The following is a 25,984-nucleotide window of genomic DNA, read 5'->3' on the forward strand; positions in this document are numbered from 1 at the left end:
TTTCAAGCTCCTATAAATGTTGACTTATTTTTTACTGTTTTTTGAGACAGAGTCTCACTCTATTACCCAGGCTGGAGTGCAGTGGCATAATCTTGGCTCACTGCAACCTCCACCTCCTGGGTTCAAGCAATTCTTGTGCCTCAGCCTCCTGAGTAACTGGGATTACAGGTGTGCACCACCACACTGGGCTAATTTTTTATATTTTTGGTAGAAGATGGGGTTTCACTATGTTGGCCAGGCTGGTCTCGAACTTCTGGTCTCAAGTGATCCGCCCCCGCTTGGCCTCACAAAGTGCTGGGATTTCAAGTGTGAGCCACCACGCCTGGCCAATGTTGACATTTTGAAATTTGATGAACCGTGAACATTTTAAATGGCATCTAGAATAGTCAGTCCTTCCCAGAAGATTTTCAATTTACTTGCCCAGAACATCAGAGGAGTCATTGTTTATGGCAGATATAGCCTTACAAAATGTATTTCTTAAATAATGAGATTTGAAAGTAGAAATGACTCCTTGATCTGTGAGCCACAGAATTGATATATTAGCAGGCTTGAAAACAATGTTAATCTTTTTTTTTCCAATTTTTAAAAATTATACTTTAAGTTTTGGGGTACCTGTGCACAACGTGCAGGTTTGATACATAGGTATGTGCCATGTTGGTTTGCTGCACCCATCGACTCATCATTTACATTAAGTATTTCTCCTAATACTATTCCTGCCCCAGGCCCCCAATCCCCGACAGGCCCTGGTGTGTGATGTTCCCCGCCCTGTGTCCAAGTGATCTCACTGTTCAGTTCCCACTTATGAGTGAGAAAATGCAGTGTTTGGTTTTCTGTCCTTGTGAGCGTTTGCTGAGAATGATGGTTTCCAGCTTCATCCATGTCCCCTGCAAAGGACATGAATGCATCCTTTTTCATGGCTGCATAGTATTCCATGGTATATATGTGCCACATTTTCTTAATCCAGTCTATCATTGATAGACATTTGGGTTGGTTCCAAGTCTTTGCTGTTGTGAATAGTGCCACAGTAAATGTATGTGTGCATGCGTCTTTATAGTAGCATGATTTATAATTCTTTGGATATATACCCAGTAATGTGATTGATGGGTCAAATGGTAATTCTAGTTCTAGATCCTTGAGGAATTTCCACACTGTCTTCCACAATGGTTGCACCAATTTACACTCACGCCAACAGTGTAAAAGTGTTCCTATTTCTCCTCTTCCTCTCCAGCATCTGTTGTTTCCTGACTTTTTAATGATCACCATTCTAACTGGCGTGAGATGGTATCTCATTGTGGTTTTGATTTGCATTTCTCTGATGACCAGTGATGATGAGCATTTTTTCACGTCTCTGTTGGCTGCACAGATGTCTTCTTTTGAGAAATGTCTGTTCATATTCTTTGCCCAAGTTTTGATGGGGTTGTTTTTTTCTTGTAAATTTGTTCGAGTTCTTCGTAGATTCTGGATATTAGCCCTTTGTCAGATAGGTAAATTGCAAAAATTTTCTCCCATTCTGTAGGTTGCCTGTTCACTCTGATGGTAGTTTCTTTTGCCATGAAGAAGCTCTTCAGTTTAAGTAGATCCCATTTGTCTATTTTGGCTTTTGTTGCCATTGCTTTTGATGTTTTAGTCATGAAGTCCTTGCCGATACCTATGTCCTGAATGGTATTGCCTAGGTTTTCTTCTAGGGTTTTTATGATTTTAAGTCTAACATTTAAGTCTTTAATCCGTCTTGAGTTAATTTTTGTACAAGGTGTAAGGAAGGGATCCAGTTTCAGCTTTCCACACCTGGCTAGCTAGTTTTCCCTGCACCATTTATTAAATAGGGAATCCTTTCCCCATTTCTTGTTTTTGTCAGGTTTATCAAAGATCAGATGGTTGTAGATGTGTGGTGTTATTTCTGAGGGCTCTGTTCTGTTCCATTGGTTAATAATCTCTGTTTTGGTACCAGTACCATGCTGTTTTCGTTACTGTAGCCTTATAGTATAGTTTGAAGTCATGTAGCATGATAGCTTTAGCTTAGTTCTTTTTGTTTAGGATTATCTTGGCTATGTGAGCTCTTTTTTGTTCTATATGAACTTTAAAGTAGTTTTTTCCAATTCTGTGAAGAAAGTCATTGGTAGCTTGATGGGGATGGCACTGAATCTGTAAGTTACCTTGGGCAGTATGGCCATTTTCATGATAATTGATTCTTCCTATCAATGAGCATGGAATATTCTTTCATTTGTTTGTGTCCTCTTTTATTTCGTTGAGCAGTGTTTTGTAGTTCTCCTTGAAGAGGTCCTTTACATCCCTTGTAAGTTGGATTCCTAGGTATTTGATTCTCTTTGAAGCAATTGTGAATGGGAGTTCACTCATGATTTGGCTCTCTGTTTGTCTCTTATTGGTGTAGAGGAATGCTTGTGATTTTTGCACATTTATTTTGTATCCTGAGACTTTGCTGAAGTTGCTTATCAGCTTAAGGAGCTTTTGGGCTGAGACGATGAGGTTTTCTAAATATACAATCATGTCATCTGCAAACAGGGACAATTTGACTTCCTCATTTCCTAATTGAATACCCTTGATTTCTTTCTCTTGCCTGATTGCCCTAGCCAGAACTTCCAACACTATGTTGGAAGAGTAGTGGTGAGAGAGGGCATCCTTGTCTTGTGCCAGTTTTCAAAGAGAATGCTTCCAGTTTTTTTTCCCATTCAGTATGATACTGACTGTGGGTTTGTCATAAATAGCTCTTATTATTTTGAGATATGTTCCATCGATACCTAGTTTATTGAGAGTGTTTAGCATGAAGGCTGTTGAATTTTGTCGAAGGCCTTTTCTGCATCTATTGAGATAATCATGTGGTTTCTGTCATTGGTTCTGTTTATGTGATGGATTACATTTATTGATTTGCATATGTTGAACCAGCCTTGCATCCCAGGGATGAAGCCAACTTGATCATGTTGGATAAGCTTTTTGATGTGCTGCTGGATTTGGTTTGCCAGTTATTTACTGAGGATTTTTGCATCAATGTTCATGAGGGATATTGGTCTAAAATTCTCTTTTTTTGTTGTGTCTCTGCCAGGCTTTGGTATCAGGATGATGTTAGCCTCATAAAATGAATTAGGGAGGATTCCTTCTTTTTCTATTGATTGGAATAGTTCCAGAAGGTATTGGGGGAACCCAACCCCAATATTTCAAAGTAGGTTCTTTCTATTTTCCATAAGTGTTGACTGGCTGAGAAATAAAGAGAAAGAGTACAAAGAGAGGAATTTTACAGCTGGGCCACCAGGGGTGACATCACATAACCCCCATATCAGTAGGACCGTGATGCCCACCTGAGGCTCAAACCAGCAAGTTTTTTATTAAGGGTTTCAAAAGGGGAGGAGGTGTAAAACAGGGAGTTGGTACAAAGATTACATGCTTCAAAGGGCAAAAAGCAGAACAATGATCGCATGGTTCTGAGGGAACAGGACAAAAGGCAAAACAGAACTACTGATAAGGAACTGTGTTTAACTGTGCACATATTTTCTTGATAAACATGTTATACAACAGAAAACAGGGTTTGAGAGCAGAGAACCGGTCTGACCACAAATTTGCCAGGGCGGAGTTTTCCCCTCTCTAATAAGCCTGAGGGTACTGCAGGAGACCAGGGCATATCTCAATTCTTATCTCAACTGCATCAGACAGACACTTCCAGAGCTGCCATTTATAGACCTCCCCCCAAGAATGCATTCCTTTCCCAGGTTATTGATATTAATATTCCTTGCTAGGAAAAGAATTTAGCAATATCTCTCCTACTTCCATGTCCGTAGGCTCTCTGCAAGAAGAAAAATATGGCTCTTTTTGCCCGACCCCACAGGCAGTTAGACCTTATAGTTGTCTTCCCTTGTTCCCTAAAAATCACTGTTATTCTGTTATTTTTCAAGGTGCACTATTTCATATTGTTCAAACACACATGTTTTACAATTAGTTAGTACAGTTTACACAATTATCACAGTGGTCCTGAGGTGACATACATCCTAAGCTTACGAAGATAACAGGATTAAGAGATTAAAGTAAAACAGGCATAAGAAATTATGAAAGTATTATTTGGGAACTGTTAAATGTCCATGAAATTTTCAAAATTTATGTTCCTCTGCCGTGACTTCAGCTGGACCCTCTGCTCAGGGTCCCTGACTTCCCTCAAGAGGAAGGAATGGTACCAGCTCTTCTTTGTATCTCTGGTAGAATTTGGCTGTGAATCCGTCTGGTCCGGGACTTTTTTTGGTTGGTAGGCTATAAATTATTGCCTCAATTTCAGAGCCTGTTATTGGTCTATTCAAAGATTAAACTTCTTCCTGGTTTAGTCTTGGGAGGGTGTACATGTCCAGGAATTTATCCATTTATTTTAGATTTTCTAGTTTATGTGCATGGAGGTGTTTATAGTATTCTCTGATGGTAGTTTGTATTTCTGTGGGATCAGTGGTGATATCCCCTTTATCATTTTTTATTGTGTCTATTTGATTCTTCTCTCTTTTCTTCTTTATTAGTCTTGCTAGTGGTCTATCAATTTTGTTGATCGTTTCAAAAAACCAGCTCTTGGATTCACTGATTTTTTGAAGGGTTTTTTGTGTCTCTATCTTCTTCAGTTCTCCTCTGATCTTAGTTATTTCTTGCCTTCTGCTAGCTTTTGAATGTGTTTGCTCTTGCTTCTCTAGTTCTTTTATTTGTGATGTTAGGTGTAAATTTTAGATCTTTCATGCTTTCTCTTGTGGGCATTTAGTGCTATACATTTCCCTCTACACACCACTTTAAATGTGTCCCAGAGATTGTGGTACATTGTGTCTTTGTTCTTATTGGTTTCAAAGAACTTCTTTCTTTCTGCCTTCTTTTCCCTATTTATTTATTTATTTATTTATTTATTTTTGAGATGAAGTCTCACTCTTGTCCCCCAGGCTGGAGTGCAGTGGTGCGATCTCGGCTCACTGCAATCTCTGCCTCCTGGGTTCAAGCGATTCTCCTGCCTCAGCCTCCCAAGTAGCTGGGATTACAGGCACCTGCCACCATGCCCGGCTAATTTTTGTATTTTTAGTAGAGAAGGGGTTTCACCATGTTGACCAGGTTAGTCTCGAACTCCCGACCTCAGGTGATCCGCCTGCCTCGGCCTCCCAAAGTGCTGGGATTACAGGCGTGAGCCACTGCGCCTGGCCCTCTTTTCCTTATTTACCCAGTAGTCATTCAGGAGCAAGTTGTTCAGTTTCCATGTAGTTGTACGGTTTTGAGTGAATTTCTTAATCCTGAGCTCTAATTTGATTGCACTGTGGTTTGAGAGAGAGTTTGTTGTGATTTCTGTTCTTTTACATTTGTTAAAAAGTGCTTTACTTCCAGTTATGTGGTTAATTTTAGAGTAAGTGTGATGTGTGGCTGAGAAGACTATATATTCTGTTGAGTTGGGGTGGAGAGTTCTATAGATGTCTATTAGGTCTGCTTGGTGCAGAGCCGAGTTCAGATCCTGGATATCCTTGTTAACCTTCTGTCTCATTGATCTAAGATTGACAGTGGAGTGTTAAAGTCTCCCATTATTATTGTGTAGGAGTCTAAGTCTCTTTGTAAGTCTCTAAGGACTTGCTTTATGAATCTGGGTGCTCTTGTATTGGGTGCATATATTTAAGATAGTTAGTTCTTCTTGTTGAATTGATCCCTTTACCATTATATAATGGCCTTGTCTCTTTTGATATGTGGAAAGCAACGTTAATCTTACACATCTCCATCAGAGTTCTTGGGTGACCAGGCGCATTGTCAATGAGCAGTAATATTTTGAAAGGAATCTTTTCTTCCTGAGCAGTGGGTTTCAACAGTGGGCTTAAAATATTCAGGAAACCCTGATATAAATAGATGTGCTATCATTCAGGGTTTGTTGTTTCATTGAAAGGGAACAGGCAGAGTGGATTTAGCCTAATTCTCAAGGGTGCTAGGACTTTCAGAATGATAAATGAACATTGGCTTCAACTTCAGATCACCAGCTACATTAGCCTCCTCACAAAAGAGTCCACCTGTCCTTTGAAGCCAGGCATTGACTTCTCCTCTTTAGCTATGAAAATCCAAGATAGCATCTTCCAATAGAAGCTGTTTTGTCTCCATTGCAAACTCTTTTGTTTAGTATAGCCACCTTCATCAATGATTTTAGTGGGATCTTCTGGATAACTTACTGCAGCTTTTCCATCAGCACTTTATGCTTCACTTTGGCATTGTACGTACTGAGACGGCTTCTCTTCCTAAATCTCATGAACTAAGCTCTGCTAGCTTTAGATTTTTCTTCTGCAGCTTCCTCACTCTATCAGCTTTCATAGAATTGAAAAGAGTTAGGGACTTGCTCTGTATTAGGCTTTGACTTAAAGGAATGTTGTGTCTGATTTGATTTTCTATTCAGACCACTAAAATTTTCTTCATATTAGCAATAAGACTATTTTGCTTTCTTATCATTTGTGTGCTCACTGGAATAACACTTTAAATTTTCTTCAAGAACTTTTAAGCTATTTGGTGCAAGAAGCCTAGCTTTCAGATTCGCTGGACTTTCAGAATGCCTTCCGTACTTAACTTAGTCATCTCTAACTTAGGATTTAAAGTGAGAGATATGCAGCTCCTCCTTTCACTTGAAAACTTAGAGGTCACTGTAGGAATATTAATTGGCCTAATTTTCATATTATTGTGTCTCAAGGAATAGGGAAGCCTGAAGAAAGGGAGAGAGAAAGGAGGAATGACTGGTCAGTGGATCAGTGAGAACACACACAACATTTATTGAGATTACTAATGTAATTGTCTTGGGGTGCCATGGCAGAATGTCAGAGGGCTGTGGCACCTCAAGATAATTACATTAGTAACCTCAAAGATCATTGATCACAGATCATGATAACAGATGTAATAGTAATGGCAAAGTTTGAAATATTGTGAGAATTACCAAAATGTGATTCTGATGCTGATAGACTTGCTCGATACAGGTTTGCTACAAAGTTTCCATTTGTAAAAATAGCAGTATCTGTAGGGCAAAATAAAATGAAGCACAATAAGAAAAGGTATGCCTGTATCTATTAAGTGATAGCGCCCTAGCCTGAAGAAAAATAAATTTTTAAGTAATCATGGACATGTGGTATGATTGTATATCTTTTGCCATAGGTGATATAAAATAATTTTTGAATAAATTCCTATTATCTCCACCAAGTATAAGAGTAGAAACAGGCTCTGATTGTGGGCACAGATGACAGAGGACGTATCTGACTGGGGATTGCCAAGACCTGAAGCCTGGGCATTCAGTACTGTTGAAATGATCAGAGAGACATTAGATACCAGAGTAGGGAGAACATCAGAAGACTGGGGTATTGGTGGATAACGGAAGGAGGAAAGATGTCATATGTCAGAACCTGCTGTGGAGCAGTGCCGGGCTAGGGAAGAAAATTGGTCTCTAGGAAAAGGACAAGTGACCAATGTCCCATGGTCAGACAGTTGAAGGCAACAGCAGTAGCTGTTGTGACCCACACTGGGAATTAGATCTTGACTGTTGAGACACACTAGGCTAATGAATAGCATGGAGGTTAGGTGGACAGTGATCAGGGTAAGCAACAGGTTTCAAAAAGACTTGTTATTAGCGTGCTGTGTGTTAAGGCGACCACCAGCATGTAGATCAGGCACTAGGATGAAGAGTGGGCCTCTGGATCAGAGATTTAGGCTGAAATCTTTCTGTGCTCTGAATTGTACTTCTGCAGAGGAGTTGACTTAAAGTTTTGGGATGACTGTGGGCACTGGGCGGCACCTAGGCTTGAATCAAAGCTCCAATGTCATGATGTTTCTGAATTCCAACATTTAGAAGTTTATCAAATGAAACTTTCGTATACCATTCAGAAGAGTACTAAGGTGAAGATGGAAAGACACGGACAGAGTCCAGAATCTAATAATGAATAGCTAATATTTATTCAGCACTCACTACATCAGGTACTGTTCTGGGTGTATTACATGTACTGCTTTCTTTATTCTTCCCAAAAAATCCATTTAGGGGATGGACACTGGCATGCAGATATTCTATTTAAGTAATAAGACAAGAAGAAGGACTAAATATGATGTGGTTAGGCATAAGATTATGATATTTTCCAAACTCCAGCAGTTCTGGGCACTAAAGTTTATCTTTAGCCTTCCTTATTGTTTTATGGTCCATGACCATTTGCTGTTGATGTATTTAACACATGCTACTGGTCATGCATATTCCTGATGGCTTAGGTTCGTAACACCTGTCTGTGCTTCTTCCCAGACCACTCACTTTGGTCTCCTTTTCTGACTTTCCATAGGTCTTACTGTCTATCATATTTAGTCACTTGGCTATATTCCTTCTTCCTTTTTTATACTTTTACAAAAAATTGTTTAATATGGTTAAAATTTTCCCCATTAACAAACTTTTACAGGTCTGTATTGCTTTTGCATCTTATAGTATTATTGTAAATAATTCAGCAATTTGCATAATACCTTTCTTTGTACCTTGATTTTAGTCAAGTTGTAATTAACTGTTAAGAAACTGGTTGTTTTTACATATTTTACAATGTATGAAATGATTTTTTTTTTTTTTGATTTTCACAGGGCAAACTCAGAAAATGAATCTTTTCCAGTCAGTAACAAGTGCCTTGGATAACTCATTGGCCAAAGATCCTACTGCAGGTAACCCTGATTTGTGCCTGAATTGTAGTAGCTGTGTTAATTCCAGAATTGAAGATTTGCTTAAAATATTTATGTAGAGCTCAATGGTTAACATTGTATCTACGTGAAATTTTCAAAGGCCTACTCAAATGATTAGGGCTAAATAATCAAATTGCAATTAGTCCACTTATTACCAGTTAGTTCTCATGTATATTTAACATCTAGTCAGCTTTCTCTTACAGTATGTGTGGTCCTGATATTATATTAATGACTTCTGGATTAAAACCTACTGTGTACTCCTGTTTCTCTGGCATATAGAAAAAAACAAAATACCTTTTCATTCAACTATTTATCTATAAAATGAAGACTTGATTTTATGCTTCCCTTTGGGTTACATTGTCGTTCAACTTGTAATATTTTTGGGAAATAATTGTAATATTTATATATAATTATATAAGTATCTTAATCTTCATCTTATTAAATTATTGATACAAAACCAATTGTTCTTCCACTATATGTTTTCACATTTGATTGGCTTTACTTCATATATGTATTACATACACATATTAACATATATCTATATATACAGTTTATATATGTGTGTGTGCATATATGTTTAATATACGTTGGGCTTCCACCTGAGAATCTGTAGTTTTAAGGTTAAATGAAAAACATTATTTTTTAGGGAAAAGTGAGAGCTGGACTAAAGGATAATTAGATATTGATTTGTTTTGAATGCTACTTGATAATGATTGAACTAGATGAGTAAATTCATAGAGAAGGGTGAGTTTTTTTCTTTTGCTCGAAAAAACTGGTTAGGTGCATTTATGAGACTAGCATTCAGCTCTATGAATACCCTCTGTTTTAAAACTCCTGCCAATTTCCACCTACACCATTCTTTGCCTTGCTTACTGTGTCCGTCATGCTTGCCTCCTTTCTATTTCACACAGTCTAAATCCCTTTCCTATTTGTGACTGTTGCCTTAGCTTGGAATGCTCTTCTGATGGCTGACTTATTGTATACTGTGTCTCAGGAAAAACCACAGGCCTGGAAGTCTAGAGCATGAGTCATAGTTCTGCCTCTAGCTTTCTGACTTGGCCAGTCAGACTACTTCTCTGGTCTCATTTTCTTCATGGATAAAACAAATGAGATTCTAGATCAGTGATTCTTTCTCAACAGGGGGTAATCTTAGTCCCCACTCCCACAACTCTCTTTACATTTAACAATGTAAGCAATGCAAGCCAAGACACTTTCTGTTGTCTCAACTGTGTGTGTGTGTGTGTGTGTGTGTGTGTGTGTGTGTGTATACTAACTGTCATCCAGTAAGAGACCAGGGATGCTACTATATATCTACAGTGCACAGGACAGGCCCTCACAACAAAAGAATCATCTAGTCTAAAATGTCAGTAATGTAGAAGTTGAGAAACCTTGATACAGATCTATGGTCCATTTCTGTTTTGTGATTAAAATGTAAACATTTAAATTACTTATTTCTCATGGTTAGTATTATTTAGGAATTATTAAATAAAATGTATTATTTAAATACTGTTTTTCAGTAATATTTGGTGAAGATGTTGCCTTTGGTGGAGTCTTTAGATGCACTGTTGGCTTACGAGACAAATATGGTAAGTAAATACCTATATACATAGTATTCTGACAGAACTTTTACTAAAAGATCTTAAAAATACAAAACATGCCTACTAAATTTTTTGTCATATCCTCATTGTATAGATGAATTCCTTTTCATTTCCAATGCCACCCGCAGAATCCTTTGGCCTATATTTCCTCAAATGTCTTCTAATATCCCTCTGATCTAGTTCATATTACACATACACTGTAATTGATTCCAAAATAATTGTCATTAAATGTATTGCTCATTGTGTCATTCTTCTGTCCAAGAACCTTTGGTGTTTTATTGCTACCTGCCTTAGCCAGTTTCAATTCCGTTGCTTCCAGTTCAAGATTCTGCCTGTTGGGTCTTTATTAATGCAAATTTTATCTTTTCGGGAAGAGAGAGAGAGAGGGAGAGGAGAGGGGTTTAGTTTTTAAGGAACTGGCTCATGTGATTGTGGGGCTGGCAAATCCACAGGGCAAACTGGCTGACCTGAAACTCAGGCAGGGTTTCTGTTTTAGTCTTGAGGCTGAATTTCTTTTTGCTTGGGAATCTGCAGTCTTTTCTCTTAAGGCCTTGTATTGACTTTATGAAGCCTAGTCACATTGTAAAAGGTAATCTGCTTTATTCAAAATCTACTGATTTAAATACTAATCACATCTAAAAAGTACCTTCACAACAACTTCTACACCTGTGTTTGACCAAATATTAATAACTGGGTGCCATAGCCTGGTCAAATTGACATATAATAAACCATCACATTATCCTTCTTATGTGTTTTATCCCAGCTGATGTCTTTTAATTGGCATGTGATTGATTTCTGCCCATTGCTTTAATTAATTTCATTTGACTCAGTTAAAATCATAAGAATGTATTTTGGTCCATCTTTGAATTCCCACTCTTCTGACTTGCTGTGTAAGGAATGTGTTTTGACCTCCTATTGTTAGGGATACCTTTGAAGTCCTTTTGACGTTTTATTTTTTCTCTTAGTCTTGTCTGATTTAGAATTCAGCAAAGCAGTTCACGTGAGGGCTGGGAGGAGCTGATAACTCCCTCTCTTCTTTCCTTTGGCATTGCTCTATATTGGTGGTGTGTTCATACAGGGCAAGAGGAGTGAGGGTCTTTACAATTTTTTTTTTTTAGTTATCTCTTTTTCTGTTCCACTGTTTCTGAGGTTATGTTATACTTAAATCCAAGAACCCATACATGTTCCATCTCACTTATTGGGAACTTCCAGCTTAGTCTTTTCTCTTCCATTTATAGCAGGTTAAGTTTCTGGGTCCAGTCCCTCTGCTTTCTCCTACTTCTAATACCTGCTTAGAGCTTGAGGTAGTTGGGCAAAAGATTATTTTTCCTGATCATTTAGACTCCTGCTACAAACTTTTAGATCTTTAATAAGCAGTTAAAAATCTTTACACATTTGATTTCAAAAGTAATTCATATACATTGTAGAAAGTTTGGTAAATACAGAAAAGCATAAAGAAAATAAAAATTGCTGTTTTCAGAGGTAACTTGGAGGTAACCACTGTACATATCTTGGTATATATACTTCTAGACTGTTTTTGAATATTAACTAATATTTCAAACACAGAATTATACTTCTGTAACTGAGTCTTTTCTATATCCAGTATCGCTATGCTGTGGAGCAGTGTCTAGACCTCACGATTCCATCTTGTCTGACTCAGTGTAGTAGCATGCCATGTGCTTTCTGAATAGCTAAGATTTATTCAGCACTCACTGCGTCAGGTACTGTTCTGAGTGTATTACATGTACTGCTTTATTTATTCCTCCCCCAAAAAAATCCATTTAGGGACTTGTGTAGGCTGTTGAGTCCTCTGTTGGCTGTCTGCCCAGGTTCTCATCCATGGCACTCTGCTTACCCCTTCTGTCTGGGGCATTTTATCCATGCCATCTGCGGCTCATACACTGGTGACTCCTGAATTTCTATCTCTAGTTCAGACTTCTGTTCTGAGCTTCAGATCTGTGTATTCAGTTTCTACTGCGCATCTTCACCTCAGTGTTCGACAGTCACTTCAAATTCAGCATTTCCATACCTAAGGTTGCTACACCCACCCAGCAAATGTATGCCTCCTAGTGCATTTCCTATTTTGGTGAATATATCACCATCCATTTAGTACCTAAGCCAGACACTGGGGAAATTCTAAATGTCTTCCTTTTTTCTAGTTCCCCACATCCAGTCAAGTTGTACAATTGTATCTAATCTGGCCCATCCTTTCCATTCTTACTGCCCTGGTACTTCAGATCTTTAATTTTTCTCCGCCTGCAAAGTTTTATTTCTTTTCTTAGTAATCACCACTCTTTTAGTCTTACCCTCCCTCCAGTCCATTCCCTATTTTGTTGCCAGTGTGATAATTTTAACATGCATATTTCTTAGCAGGACATACAAAATACTTTTTAAAAAAATTTTAAATTTTTTAAATTTTTGCGATGGAGTCTCGCTCTATCACCCAGGCTGGAGTGCAGTGGTGCGACCTCGGCTCACTGCAACCTCTGCCTCCTGGGTTCAAATGATTCTCCTGCCTCAGCCTCCTGAGTAGCTGGGACTATAGCTGCGTGCCGCCATGCCCTGCTAATTTTTGTATTTTTCGTAGAGATGGAGTTTCACTGTGTTGGTCAGGCTGGTCTCAAACTCCTGACCTTGTGATCCACCTGTGTTGGCCTCCCTAAGTGCTGGGATTTACAAGCATGAGCCAGTGCGTCCGGCCACCAAAGACTTTGAGAACTACCTACATAGCTACCTGACCTCATCTGCTTTTAATTTTATTTATTTTATCTATTTTTTTACTTTTTACTCTACAGACCTAGGAGCTTGAGCTTTTTAAAATTTTTGTTAAAATTAATGTTGAGTTACTGGTTGTTTCTCCTAAGCCCCCTGTTGTTTTTTCTTCTTTCTTCCTTTGCACTTGCTATCTGGGTCTCTCTCCCCTGTCTGATTACCTGGTAGACTCCTATTTCTTCTTCAGAAGGTTCCCCTGTGAAGCTCTTCCAGACCCTCCAAGCAGACTCAGACAGTTCTTTATCACGATTCACACTGCACCTCTTAAATCTTGAAAGTTGTACTGTAATCCATAACTCCACACCAGAAAGTTGTTAAAGGCAGCAGATCTTTAAGCTGTTCCACAGAATGGATCCCTAGGACCTAATATTGTATCAGGCATTTATGAAGTACATGCTGTTGAGTGAATTTACCCTTTGCTCTCACTGTCTCAGGAAGGGGATTTCCCTCTCTCACATTAATTATTTAGGTCTCATTTTATTTTCCTTAAAAAATAGGTTTAAATGGGGAGAAACTAACTCTTAACTTGAAAAAGTCCAGTGCTCTTAGAGGGCACCTGCAAATTTATGTTTCCTGTCATGGCAGGAGCCTGAGCTAACTAATGGCTAAGTAACTCTTTTAGGTTTATTGTCAGCAGCTGCTGTGAATTTTTACGATAGTTTTAGGGCAGTGAAGTTACACTTTAATTTCAGGTTGAGGATGCTGATCAAGATGAAAAATTAAATCGCTAATACTCTCTAATGAGAGTAAGTGAGCTTCTGTTTTCAGAAGTGAAGAATAAAGGGAAGGGTGAAGAGAAATATATTAAAATACATTTTTCTTGCATATTTAAAAAGTAACATACTTAAAAAAATTATCTGCCCTTTTGAGTATAGGGCAGGAATTTTTAACTATACAGAAGCATAACTGTCTGCTTAGGATTTTTTAAAGATAATTTGTATTTAAAATAACTAAAAGATTATGTTGATATAGTTCAATATAACAGTCAAATCACACTGCATTAAATGACGTAGCAAATAAAACCCCTGTGCCAGATCAGTTCTCTTTCTGGGGAGAGCTGAATGTTGAGTGAGAAAGGATCCCAGCCAGTAGGTGGCAGCCTACACTTTGAAATGAGAACATCCTTGTTGGCATCGTGCCAGCACTTGAACTGCTGCAAAGCATTTTATATTCCATCAGAAGGCAGAATTTGAAGGACTGTGGGTTACTGACATATGTTGTAAAGCTGAATACTACTTGATATGACAAAGAAGGAATTGCATAATTAGAGGCAATGCTATAAGGAAAGGAAGAGAGACGTAGAGCATTTTGTATTCCAGACGATCCAGATGAGTGTGGATTTAGCACCACTAAACTGCTTCTCTTCCTTGTCCTTTGATAGAACAAAATAGTATGAGTGCTTTGAAAATTAAAAGAAATAAAATAGTACGTCCTCATCAACATTGCATTCCAAATGGCAGCTTTAACCACTGTATATAATGAGAGGTATTGATTAGGAGCCACAGCTTGACCTTTGGGGAAGCAGGGAATGAGAGAGGGCGGTTAAAGGTAGTTGATTTGTAGGGTATGTGTGATTTTATGTTGAATGCCTCACATGCTTTCTTTCTTTTTCTTTCAATATGGAGTCTTGATCTGTCACCCAGGCTGGAGTGCAGTAATGTGATCATGGCTCACTGTAACCTCTACTTCCCAGGTTCAAGTGATTCTCTTGCCCCAGCCTCCCAAGTAGCTGGGACTACAGGTGCCCACCACCACACCCGGCTAATTTTTGTATTTTTAGTAGAGACAGGGTTTCACCATGTTGGCTAGACTGGTCTCGAACTCCTGACCTCAGGTGATCTGCCTGCCTTGGCCTCCCAAAGTGCTGGGATTATAGGCATGAGCCACTGTGCCTGGTGTCACACATGCTTTCATTCAAATAAGTAATGAGACAGATTCCTCATGGCACATACAAAATTCACACTTATTGTCATTCTCTGAGAGAGAGAGAGAGAGAGAGAGAGAAGGAGAAAGAGAAAGAGTGTATGTGTGCGTGTGTGTTATTAAAATAAGATTTTGGTGTGTCAGGTTTAAGGTATGTTTGTAACATTATTCTATACTGATAGAACTATTGCCTGGTTGTGGTTCTTAGTGTATATTTGGCCCACTTATTGGAGGAAATTTAGGTGAGGACAGGAATAGCTGAGAACCTCTTGAATTAGTCTACAGGCCTAAACATCTGCCTTTTCATGGGACTTGATGTTTTTCCATTACTGTATCCATTCCTTTACACCACAAGTGTGGCCTGTCATAGCAGCTTGGGAAAACTACTATAACCACTTACTTGTTTTCTTATGTAAACATCACTGAAATTGTATAACCAGATACTTTAATACACTGAAGTCAGGTTGGAAAACTAGGACAGGCATTCGGTGAAGGCAAGTTTTTGTCTGTAATATACCAATATTTGGGAGTTGACTTTGGACCTCAGTATCCTCATCAGTAAATTGAAGCGAAAGGACCAGGTGGTCCTCCGGGATTCTTCCAGTGCATACATTTAGGTATCTTTATGGGTTTGTTTTTTAAAAAGAGGAACACAGTTTTTTCATGCTTTGATTCCCTTTACATTTAGAGGTTTTTTTGAATATAGTTGTTGTAGCATTTTGGAACCATGGGGTACCTTAGACATTTAATTTTTTCTTAAGATGTCCCTTTTCCAGCATAAGTTTAGTTAAATTAAATAAATAAATAAATTAATTTATTTGAGTTGGAGTCTCACTCTGTCACCCAGGCTGCAGTGCAGTGACGAGATCTCAGCTCACTGCAACTTCTGTCCCCAGGGTTCAAGTGATTCTCCTGCCTCAGCCTCTTGAGTAGCTGGGATAACAGGCATACACCACTATGCCTGGCTAATTTTTGTATTTTTAGTAGAGATGGGGTTTCACCATGTTGGCCAGGCTGGTCTCGACCTCCTGACCTCAAGTGATCCGCCTGCCTTGGCCTCCCAAAGGGCTGGGATTACAGGTGTGAGCCACTGCACCTGGCTGCTTTTCCAGCATAAGTTTTAAATTTAGGGATTGTAAGCAAAATCTTTGCTCTTATATATTTTTTGTGAATTATGAAATTAATGTCTTTAACAGAAAAAGTGACCTTCCATTATATGTTCTTGTTGCAAAGAAAGGATTACTTGGGTGATACTCATACTCTTGGATTTAGTGTCAGAGTTCCATTGTAGAATGGCAGTCTGTGAGATGGGGGTTTGGTCTCTGGGTTGTTGAAACTAATTTTATTGAAGAAAAAAACAGGATAAAATTCATGAAAATTCCTTAGGGAAATTGAATATGTACATGATTTATTTCCCCTATTGAAGTATATATATTTATGGCATATAAGCAGATTGAATACTAGATATAGACTGTGAGATGTCCAGCTGAGGAATTTGGAATGAAAACAGGTATTAATAAGTTGGTGTGAATCTGGTTTTCTAATATATTTATTAATTATATTTTTAAAGGATTGTTAGTAGCTTTAAACTGCTCTTGATATTACAAAGTTCTTTTGTTTTCCAAAGGTGCACATGTTGGCAGAACTAGATGAACATGTTTAATACGCCTTTTTTTCCCCACAGTGCTTTTTTCACAAACATTAAATTTATTTCTAAAAATCTATGGTCAAATATACATAACATTTACTGTTTTAACCATTTTTACAGTTCAGTGTTATTAAGTACATTCACGTTGTGGTGCAATTATTCCCACTATCCATCACCAGAACTTTTTTCATCTTACAAAACTGAAACACTGTAACCATCAAACAATAACTCCTCATTTTCTCTCTAACAGTCCCTGGCAAGAACCCATTCTACTTTCTATCTCTATGATTTGACTACTGTAAGCACCTTATGTGAGTGGAATCGTATAGTATTTGTCCTTTTGTGACTGCCTTATTTCATTTGTAATAATGTCCTCAAGGTTTATCCATGTTTTAGCATGTGTCAAAGTTTCCTTCCTTTAGGCTGCATAATATTTTGTTGTATGCATATACCACATTTTGTTTATCCATTCATTTGTTGATGGATATTTGGGTTGCTTCTGCCTTTTGCCTATTGTGTCCTAAGACTGCTATAAATACTGATGTGCAAATATTTGGTAGTGTCACTGCTTTTTTAATTCAGAAGAACAAAGTTGGAGGACTCACAGTTCCTTTTTTCAAAGCTTACTGCAAAGCTATAGTTATCAAAACAGTGTGACAATGGCAAAAAGACAAACATTGACGAATGGAATAGAATAGAGAACCCAGAAATAAACCCTTGAATATCTGGTCATTAATTTTTGACAATGATGCCAATACCATTCAACAGGGGAAAGGACAGTCTTTTCAACAAATGATGCTGGGAAAACTGGATATTCACGTGCAGAAGAATGAATTTGGACCTTTATTTAACACCATGTACAAAAATTAACTCAAAATGGATCAGAGACTTAAATGTGAAACTATAAAACTCTTAGAAGAAAATACAGGGGAAAATCTTCATGAAATTGGATTTGATAATGACTTTTTAAATATGACTCTAAAGGTATAGGCAACAATAAAAATAGATAAATTGGACTGCATCAAAATTAAAAACATGTACTTTGAAGGACACTATTGACAGGGTAAAATGGCAGTTCACAGAATGGGAGAAAATACTTGCAAATCATGTATCAGATAAGAGATTAATATCTAGAATATATAGAGAACTTCTAAAACTCTACAAAAAAAATCAATTAAAAAATAAGCAAAGGACTTGCACAGACATTTCTCCCAAGTTGGTAATTTATATATAAATTGCAAATATATAAATTACCAATGAAAAGATGCTCAACATCACTAATTATTAGGAAATGCAAGTCAGTACCACAGTGGAATATCACTTCATACTCATTAGGATGGCTTAAGAAAACAGGAAGGAACAGGTGTTGCTGAGGATGAAATTGGAATCTTTGTGCATTGCTGGTGGGAATGTAAAGTGATACAGCCACAGTGGAAAACAGTATGTTAATTCCTCAAAAAATTAGAATTTCCATATGATATATGCAATATGCCTTTCTTTTTATCTCATTTTAAAAATCCAGCTGAATGAGTTAATATAAAAAATGGAATGGAAATATTGATGCATACTTCATTTACTTTAGTTTTTCTTATTTATTGCTTTGATGACCTTTTGTGATTTTCCAAATAAAGATTTTAGACACTACTAAAATTAGAATGGGTACAAATGGTCACTGTATTTTAATTTCTCTAATTTATAACACTGACCTTTCAGAACTTTGGTTCTATATGACGTGGATATAGACTATATAAGAATTTCTCAGTCTGTCAGCACTATTCATTTATTTCTCTATTTATTTGTTTAAGAGTCAGGGTCTTGCTCTGTTGCCTAGACTGGAGTGCGGTGGTACAATCACACTTCACTGCAGCCTTGAACTCTTGGGCTCAAGCAATCTCCTGCCTCAAGCAATTCCCACTGTTGGCCTGTTGACCAGTGGCTTAACAAATAACATTTAAGAAAATAAGATATTTAATATATTTTGTAGGATATCAAAGCTGGGGAGAAATGGAGGGTATATCTAGTCTAGTGGTTTTCAACTGCTGGTGATTTTGGCAATGTCTAGAGGTATTTTTGGTTGTCATACCTTGGGGGGTACCATCTAGTGCATGGAGACCTAGAATGCTGCTAAACATGCACAGGGCAGCCCCACCAAATAACTGTCTGAACCAAAATGTCAATACTGTTGAAGCTGGCTGGGCATGATGGCTTACAGTTATAATCCTAGTGCTTTGGGAGGCCAAGGTGGGAGGATTGCTTGAGGCCAAGAATTTGAGACCAGCCTGGGCAACATAGCAAGATGACCCCCACCCTTACAAAAAATTAAAAAAAAATAACTGAGCAGGGTGGCACACAGCTATAGTCCAACTGCTTCGGAGGCTGAAGCAGGAGAGCCCAGGAGTTTGAGGCTGCAATGAGCTGTGATCGTACCACTGCATTCTAGCCTGGGTGATAGAAGGAGACCCAGACTCTAAAAGAAATAGTGCAGACAGGCTGAGAAACTCTGATCTATTTCCATGTAATGTGGACACTGAAATTCGGAGAGGTGGAGTTGCTCAGTGGCAAGTGGTCTAGAGCTCACGCTTCCTAAAACCCGGTTCAAGGCTTTTTGCACTATATATTTTTCCCTCATTTATAAATAAGCAGCTAATTTATGTAAAAACATAAAAATAAGGAATTCTAATTAAACAAGGCTCATGGGTTTTGATTATTCAAGAAATAAGCTAGTGCTCAGAAACCTATATTAAAAAGTTTGAAAAAAATCTATTTTTGTGATTCTCTTGTGAATGAGATTTTCTGAGTGCATTAGGTTATTCTGGGGTTGGAACTACTGCTCTAACCATTGTTTTCAACTTAATTGATTAAACAATAAATGTTAGAGCTGCCAACAGGTGTTCTCTTTGACATTTTAAACATCAGTCAGAATGTAATGACCTTAAGCCAGTTTTTCTCAATCTTATTTGACAATGGCATGCTTTTAGAAAAGTTCAAATGTGAGCACCAACAGGGGCTTGGAAGATATGCTTGGATTAAGGTGAACAAGGAAAAATGGGATTATAGGTAATTATTGTCAGAAAGTATAAAATTGATTCATGTATCTTTTAAGCTTCCCAAGAATTAGAAAATGAGACCATGTATATTTTATTAAGAACAATATGTATTAGAAAAGTAAAATATCTTTGTTTTATATTGTCATTGTCAAATATGACATCCACATCCTCAAGCCACACATCTACGTAATATGAAAGATGCTGTTAAATTAGCTTCCCAAACCTGATTCATAGTCTTCTGAAAATTTTCTTCTAGACTGATACCTTTAACAGGGGGATGAACCTAGACATTTTTTTCCTTTCAGTATTTAGAATTTCTTGAATTAGTACACCCTAGATATTTAAATTGTTTTATTTTTGACAGCTCACTTTCTAATTTTTGCACATCGAAGCCAGTGAATTTTCTTTTCTTGTGTATTTGGAATTGCTTATTTTCTGATTCAGTTATAATTTTTGGATTACAAGGCTTTTCTTTTTGTTTTAAACTTCCCATTTCAACCATAGATCATGGGGAAATCTATGTACATAGTTGAAATTTATTTTATTGAGTAATAAATATTAGATTACAAAATCAAATAAAATACAAATATATATTGAAATTTTAAGAGAGTTTAACATAATATGTTATCCACTAAAAAGATGAATTATGTTAATCCTAAGATGAGTTATAAATATTGTCTACCTATTATTGCTTAGGTTGAATGTCAGGTAATGTGTAACTTCCTGCCATTCCTGGGTATAGTTAACACATACATAAAGGTAGATTAGAACATAGAACTATTAAGTACTATAACTATATATTTAGCACTTTTCTTTCAGATCTTATAATACCTTTTAGAAGGCCATAGGAGTCCCTTTGGGACACAGGAATAGGAATAAAAACGTAAAAATAATACAAAGTTTGAGATTTTTACAAATTTGAAAAATGTAGTAGTGCTTACCCTGAATCTCTCTATTCTTCATGCTTTTGATTACCATGCTACAATATTGGCTGTGTTGGGGGAGGAGTGTTGAAAAAAATTTTGCTTTTGTGTTTCCTTGACCTAACTTTAAGACTATTAAGTTTATTTATCTTTTGTCAGAGTCATTTTTCTCTTTTTTAAAGAAAAACCACATGCGGTGAAGGAATTAAAAATGGGCCTGCTGCCACTGCTATTTTGGAGATTCTTAGAGTAGCTTAGATCAGTCCAGTTAGGAAAAAATTTTTTTCTCTTTCAAACGGTGCCGTGCATTCCTTGATTGCAATTTCTCAGAAGTCTGGGAGATTATCAGTGTAACATTTCTACCAAATTTCTCAAAGTTAAAAAAAAATCCAGTGAAGAGTATCAATAAATACAGAAAATTTAGATTCCTAAAATTATCAAGGCTGAAAAAGGATCAGTATAACAAATTTATGGAGGAGTTCAGATTGGTCAGTATCTGGGGATGCTTGTATTCTCCCATCCTGTTTTGTTCATCTTAAAACAGATCACAAAGTCTGTTAAATTTCAACTGCTCCTCTTTCTAGGAGTTGCACGCATGATAATCATAGCAGCTATATGGCAGCTTCACGTTGACACTGTGCTCAGACATTGAGTTGATATTGTCACTTACCTGAAGTCACTTAACTGTCTCAGGAAGTCTGAATCTAAATGTGTAGGTTATTACACAGCAATACATTGTGTGCCTCTAATTCTGTCTTGGAAATCCACTGTTATCGCCTTAATGCAGTTATAAAGTCACATAATAATAAAGTTCACTAGGAAAAATTATTTTCCAGTCAGACTAGGAGGAGCCAATAAAAACAGCTCTACGTGGAGGACAGTATTAATGTCATTTGCCAGATACTTGTTGAGTGAGACTGCCTATGCAAAAGTCATAGAGGATTAGAGCACCGTGCTTTGTTTTCTGTTCCCATTTAACATGGATGAGATTTCTCGGTTGCTTTGATTGGCAGAGTTGATGAAGGATCAGTTAGGTAAAGGTTGGCAATGTCATATGCTAAGAAGTCACTTGTGAAGCTTGTTGGACAAAAAGTTTTCAGTTTCCTGGTGAGCAGCTACACCCAAAGGCAGCTTTAGCAATGAAATGCTTGACCTTCTCTTGTGGCATCCTGCCATCCCTCCCCTCTAGATCCTCTTCTCACCAGCCAGAAGTGGTGGCATCTAGCCAATCATAAATTAGTCAAAGGATTCTTGTTCTGTAATACTGGCTCTTGGAAACTCTAGTATCTTTAGTAATAAGGAATTTCTTCTCAGTTTCTGGGCAGGGTGCTCATTTAACCTATCTTTTCTCTTTTCCGGCCTTTGCCAGCTTTGAGTCTAGCCGAAACAAAGAAACTTGTTTCTAAGCCAGAAGGAAACACACAAACCTAGTAGTACATCCTTAATCAATATCCTATAGACAATGAATTTGAGCACTTCCTTCTTTAAAAAAGTGGAGGTTCCTCAAAACTCAAAAGGAAACCTGAAATCACTTCAGGGAACATCTTAATTCTGTATTCAAAGGCAGAAATACAGCATATTAAATGGTATAAGCCCACTGGATTTATTCAGATCTAAATTAAGCACTGATAGGATGGATCTGAAAAGGAAAACTTATCGTGTTCTCAACAAATTCGTAAGTCCAGTTAGGCAACTCAGACATTTGCATGAAGAAGGCACTTTTTCTTTTGTCAAATAAAGATTCTGCAAAGTTTCTGTCCAAGAAGTCTTTAGCTTTTATAGTATATAATATGTCAAAGAAAGTTACAACTCTGATTACAATGCATAACTCTTTATATGAAAAGAGAAAGTTTGATATCTTGACATACATATAATGCACTAGTTGTGTTCTCTGTAATGATTGAATTAATCCTGCAATTTGCTGAGGGTGAATCGGGAGGGGAACCTGGATCTGTTGGGAACTTCCAGCCTACCCAGCCTCTTCTGATTTCTCTTAGACACTTGTAAGCAGAATTTGAGCCAAATAGTCTCAGTGAAGCATTCCCTTCATTCATTTCTGGTCAGATTAACTTAATTTGCCCTCTTTTCTAGCTCACCCTCTTTCTTTCTTAAAGCCTGAAGTAGAAGGTTGTTCATGAACCAGCTTAAACTCCCATTACATTTAAGTATTTTAGTAAAGTAAAATTTCAGTAAAATTTGTTCCCAATTTTACCAGTCTGAGGGATACTAAGCTGCACAGTATTCGTTTTACTAAGGGAACAACAGCCAAGTTACTGCACGGTCTTTCACTGTTTAAATGTTCTTGTAGCAGTGTAGTGCCACTGCTGTTGTTATTTCCATCCCACCTTTCATTTTCCCTAGAATATCTCCATGTTCCAGGGAAGTACAGGATCAGAGAATAGGCAGCGTTCTTTCTGTGAGTTGTGCGTAGTTACATAATGTATTAGGATTTTCTTGTTCAGTTTTATTTTTGTAGATCCCCTTCTGCTATTATTTGTGTCTGTTTTGGTTTCTAATTTCTGTCGAACTGCTAAGGGATTTGATCCAACTCTTAGCATTTGATGTGTTTTCTCCCTTCAAGACCACATGGACTCTATCTTTCTCTTGTGAATCTCTCTTGTGGAGGCTTTAGCAATTAGTTGGGCAGAGTCTTGCCTTGCCTGTCCTCTTCTTTATTGTGCACAACCATGAGTGGACTGTTGTCCAGCCTCTGGAGCATACACATAAAAGCCTGTGTCGATGGTGCAGTAACATATGAATCAGTGGTCCTTGCCTTTGCTAACATTGTGGTATCAGGAGTGCTTGAGGGGACTTTCCCCCAAACCACCTCATGCATACATCAAATCTAAGTAAAAACAATGGGCTTGCTGTGAACATGTAAGTTTAACACAAGCCCACTGGCTTTTGTTTCCAACTAGAATGGTTCTCTAAGCTCCTCTTACATAGATATTTTGGAGCTTCTGCTGCCTGGCAACTCTATCAGTTTTATTTGGTTGGGTCAGTTTTATAGTTTCTGCAGAACTGGAAGCCGGCCATTTAAAATAGCCTTGGTTCCACTCACACGTGTGATGTGATTGCTGGACCAACTGTTCACAAGTTGTGAAGAGATTACAAGACAGTAGTGGGCTGAAATACGCTCTGTAGAGAAAGGCTGGTGTTGACTGATACCATTACCACATTGACCAGTGGGTACAGTAAGTAGGTCGTTACTGTTAAAGTGTAATAAACACCACCAGGCTTTGTCTAGGCTAAGGCACTTCTTTAGTATGCCCTGGGGTCACTTGGGTTATTTTCCTGGTTACAGAGACCAATTTATTAACTCTAAGAGCTTGTTGGAGATGCCATCCTAGGAAGATATCTACCTTCCTAGGATGTGTGTGTGTGTGTGTGTGCATATGTGGAAAAAATATTTGAAATGGGTTTCAGACAGTTACAACGCTGTTTGCTTCACAGCACTGCTTCCCTCCCTTGCCCATATGCTGCAGTACTGACATGCCAGTCTCACCCCAGAGATTAGGAGTTACTGGTTTGGAATGTGGCCAGGGTGTTGGAGTTTTAAAAGGTCCCCAGGTGTTTCAAATGTGTAGCCAAGTCTGAGGACTACTGCTCTGAAGGTACTAAAATTTTAAAGATGTGGTCCCTGCCTTTAAGGAAATCACAGTATACATAGGCCAAAGCAAAATTACATGGAAGTAAAATAACAGGGTAAGAATGAAATAACAATATAAAATGATAAAAATAATGCCTAGTAACTTTGTTTCTTTTATTTGTGCTAGAATTTAAATGGCAGAATTAAATTGTGCATTGAGAGTTTTCATAGAAAATGGCAGCTGAGACTTCTGGAAAAAGAAACAATTGAACATAGGCATCTACTTTTGTTCCTCCCAAAACCCCACTAAAATATCAAGGGATCTTCTTTTGTAAAGGCCTAAATCCGCAGGGATGGGGAGAATGGGACTGGAAACAACCTGAAGAAAATGCTGGAAGCTGGAAGGTAAAGGGCTTAGGAGGCTGGGAAAAACAGAATCTGGAGTGGGCAGTGGGGCAGCCAAGACCCAGCCTGGTTTACATTAATGAATTGCCCAAAGGCTTAGGAATTGGCAACATCAAATGTTTCTGGGGATAGGGATGAATGGAGTGGGGCTTTAGAACAGGGAGAATTGGTTGAAAACCTTTTCAGGAGCCCCTCAGATCTCTAGCTTCCCTCTACCACCTGGAAGAATCTGGAGGTTCATTCTCCAAGGAGAATGTATTAATAAAATACATCTAGAAGGAAGGAAGGCTGGGAAATGTAGTCTTTGTTCTGTGTGGACATGTGCTCAGCTAAAGCTCTGAGGTTCTGTTACTGCAGGAGAAGGGGAGAATAAATATTGGGGGACAATTAGCAGTTGGTACTATGCTTACCTACACACATATTTGCTATATTAACATAATATTGATAATGATGTTGATGGTGATAATAGTAGCAGCAAACTCTTAGAGTGCTTTTTACGTGCCCAGCACTGTTCTTAGAACTTTATGTATATTAACTCACCTAATTCTCACAATCCTGTAAAGTTAGTTCTATTCTTATCCCACTTTGCAGACACAGAAACTAATGTACAAAGAGGTAAAATAACCTCCCCAAGTTTCACAACTGAAACCAGGCCTGAGTCCTCATCTTTCTGTGATTAAACCTGACGTTGTGATTAAGTTTGAAGAAACTGATTGCTAATTAATGTTGTTCATTGTATTGATTTTGTGTTCTCTTTGAAGAAAATAGTAGTGATGTATGTGCTCAATAAATACAAGGAGTTACTGCTATTTTTATAAAATTATTGTATGTTTGTACAAATTCAAGTTGCATTAGAATACAAATAATTTATCCTTTGATGTCTATTAACTTTTTATGTTTAAAAGAGGTTCATACATTTTGAAGACTATCACAGAAGGTGGTAAGTGGAGTGATTAAATTGTACTTTAAAACATAACTCTGGCCACAGCATAGAGAAGCTGAGACTAAAAGCAGGGAGACGGGGGTGAGGTGATAGCTGAGTCCAGGGGTTGTGACCTTCAGTGTGCATCAGAGGCCCATGGAATGCTTCTTAGATCATAGAATGCTGGATTTCACCCTCAAGATTTCTGATTTAGTAGGTCTGAGGTGGGGCCCAACAATCTTTACTGCTAAGAAGTTTCGCGAAGCAGCAGCTGCTGCAGGTCTGAGAACCACAGCACCTATCTGAGAGGTAATGAGAGTCTAAATTGTGGTAGTGGAGGGGAGGGGTAGGTAATGAGGCATCAGTCAGGGAGAATTGACAGGATTGTGATTCTTTGAAGTTGAGGTGAATGGAGAGGCAAGGATCCAGAGCAGTGGTGAGGTGTTGGGGGCCGCACCGGGGGTGGTGGAGAATGAAAGAACAC

The 25,984-nt window shown here is 37.9% G+C and overlaps 1 protein-coding gene across 1 annotated transcript in view; it reads left to right on the forward strand.

The window, feature by feature from the left end:
• BCKDHB (branched chain keto acid dehydrogenase E1 subunit beta) overlaps positions 1 to 25,984 on the forward strand; it is a 265,669-nt gene that overhangs the window by 12,515 nt on the left and 227,170 nt on the right. The window contains exons 2-3 of the mRNA XM_025383681.1: positions 8,578 to 8,655; positions 10,191 to 10,259. Of these exons, the coding sequence (XP_025239466.1) occupies positions 8,578 to 8,655; positions 10,191 to 10,259 (147 nt within the window). The remainder of the gene's footprint in view (positions 1 to 8,577; positions 8,656 to 10,190; positions 10,260 to 25,984) is intronic.

Source organism: Theropithecus gelada, chromosome 4 (assembly GCF_003255815.1).
Source record: "Theropithecus gelada isolate Dixy chromosome 4, Tgel_1.0, whole genome shotgun sequence".
Classification (NCBI taxonomy): Eukaryota; Metazoa; Chordata; class Mammalia; order Primates; family Cercopithecidae; genus Theropithecus; species Theropithecus gelada.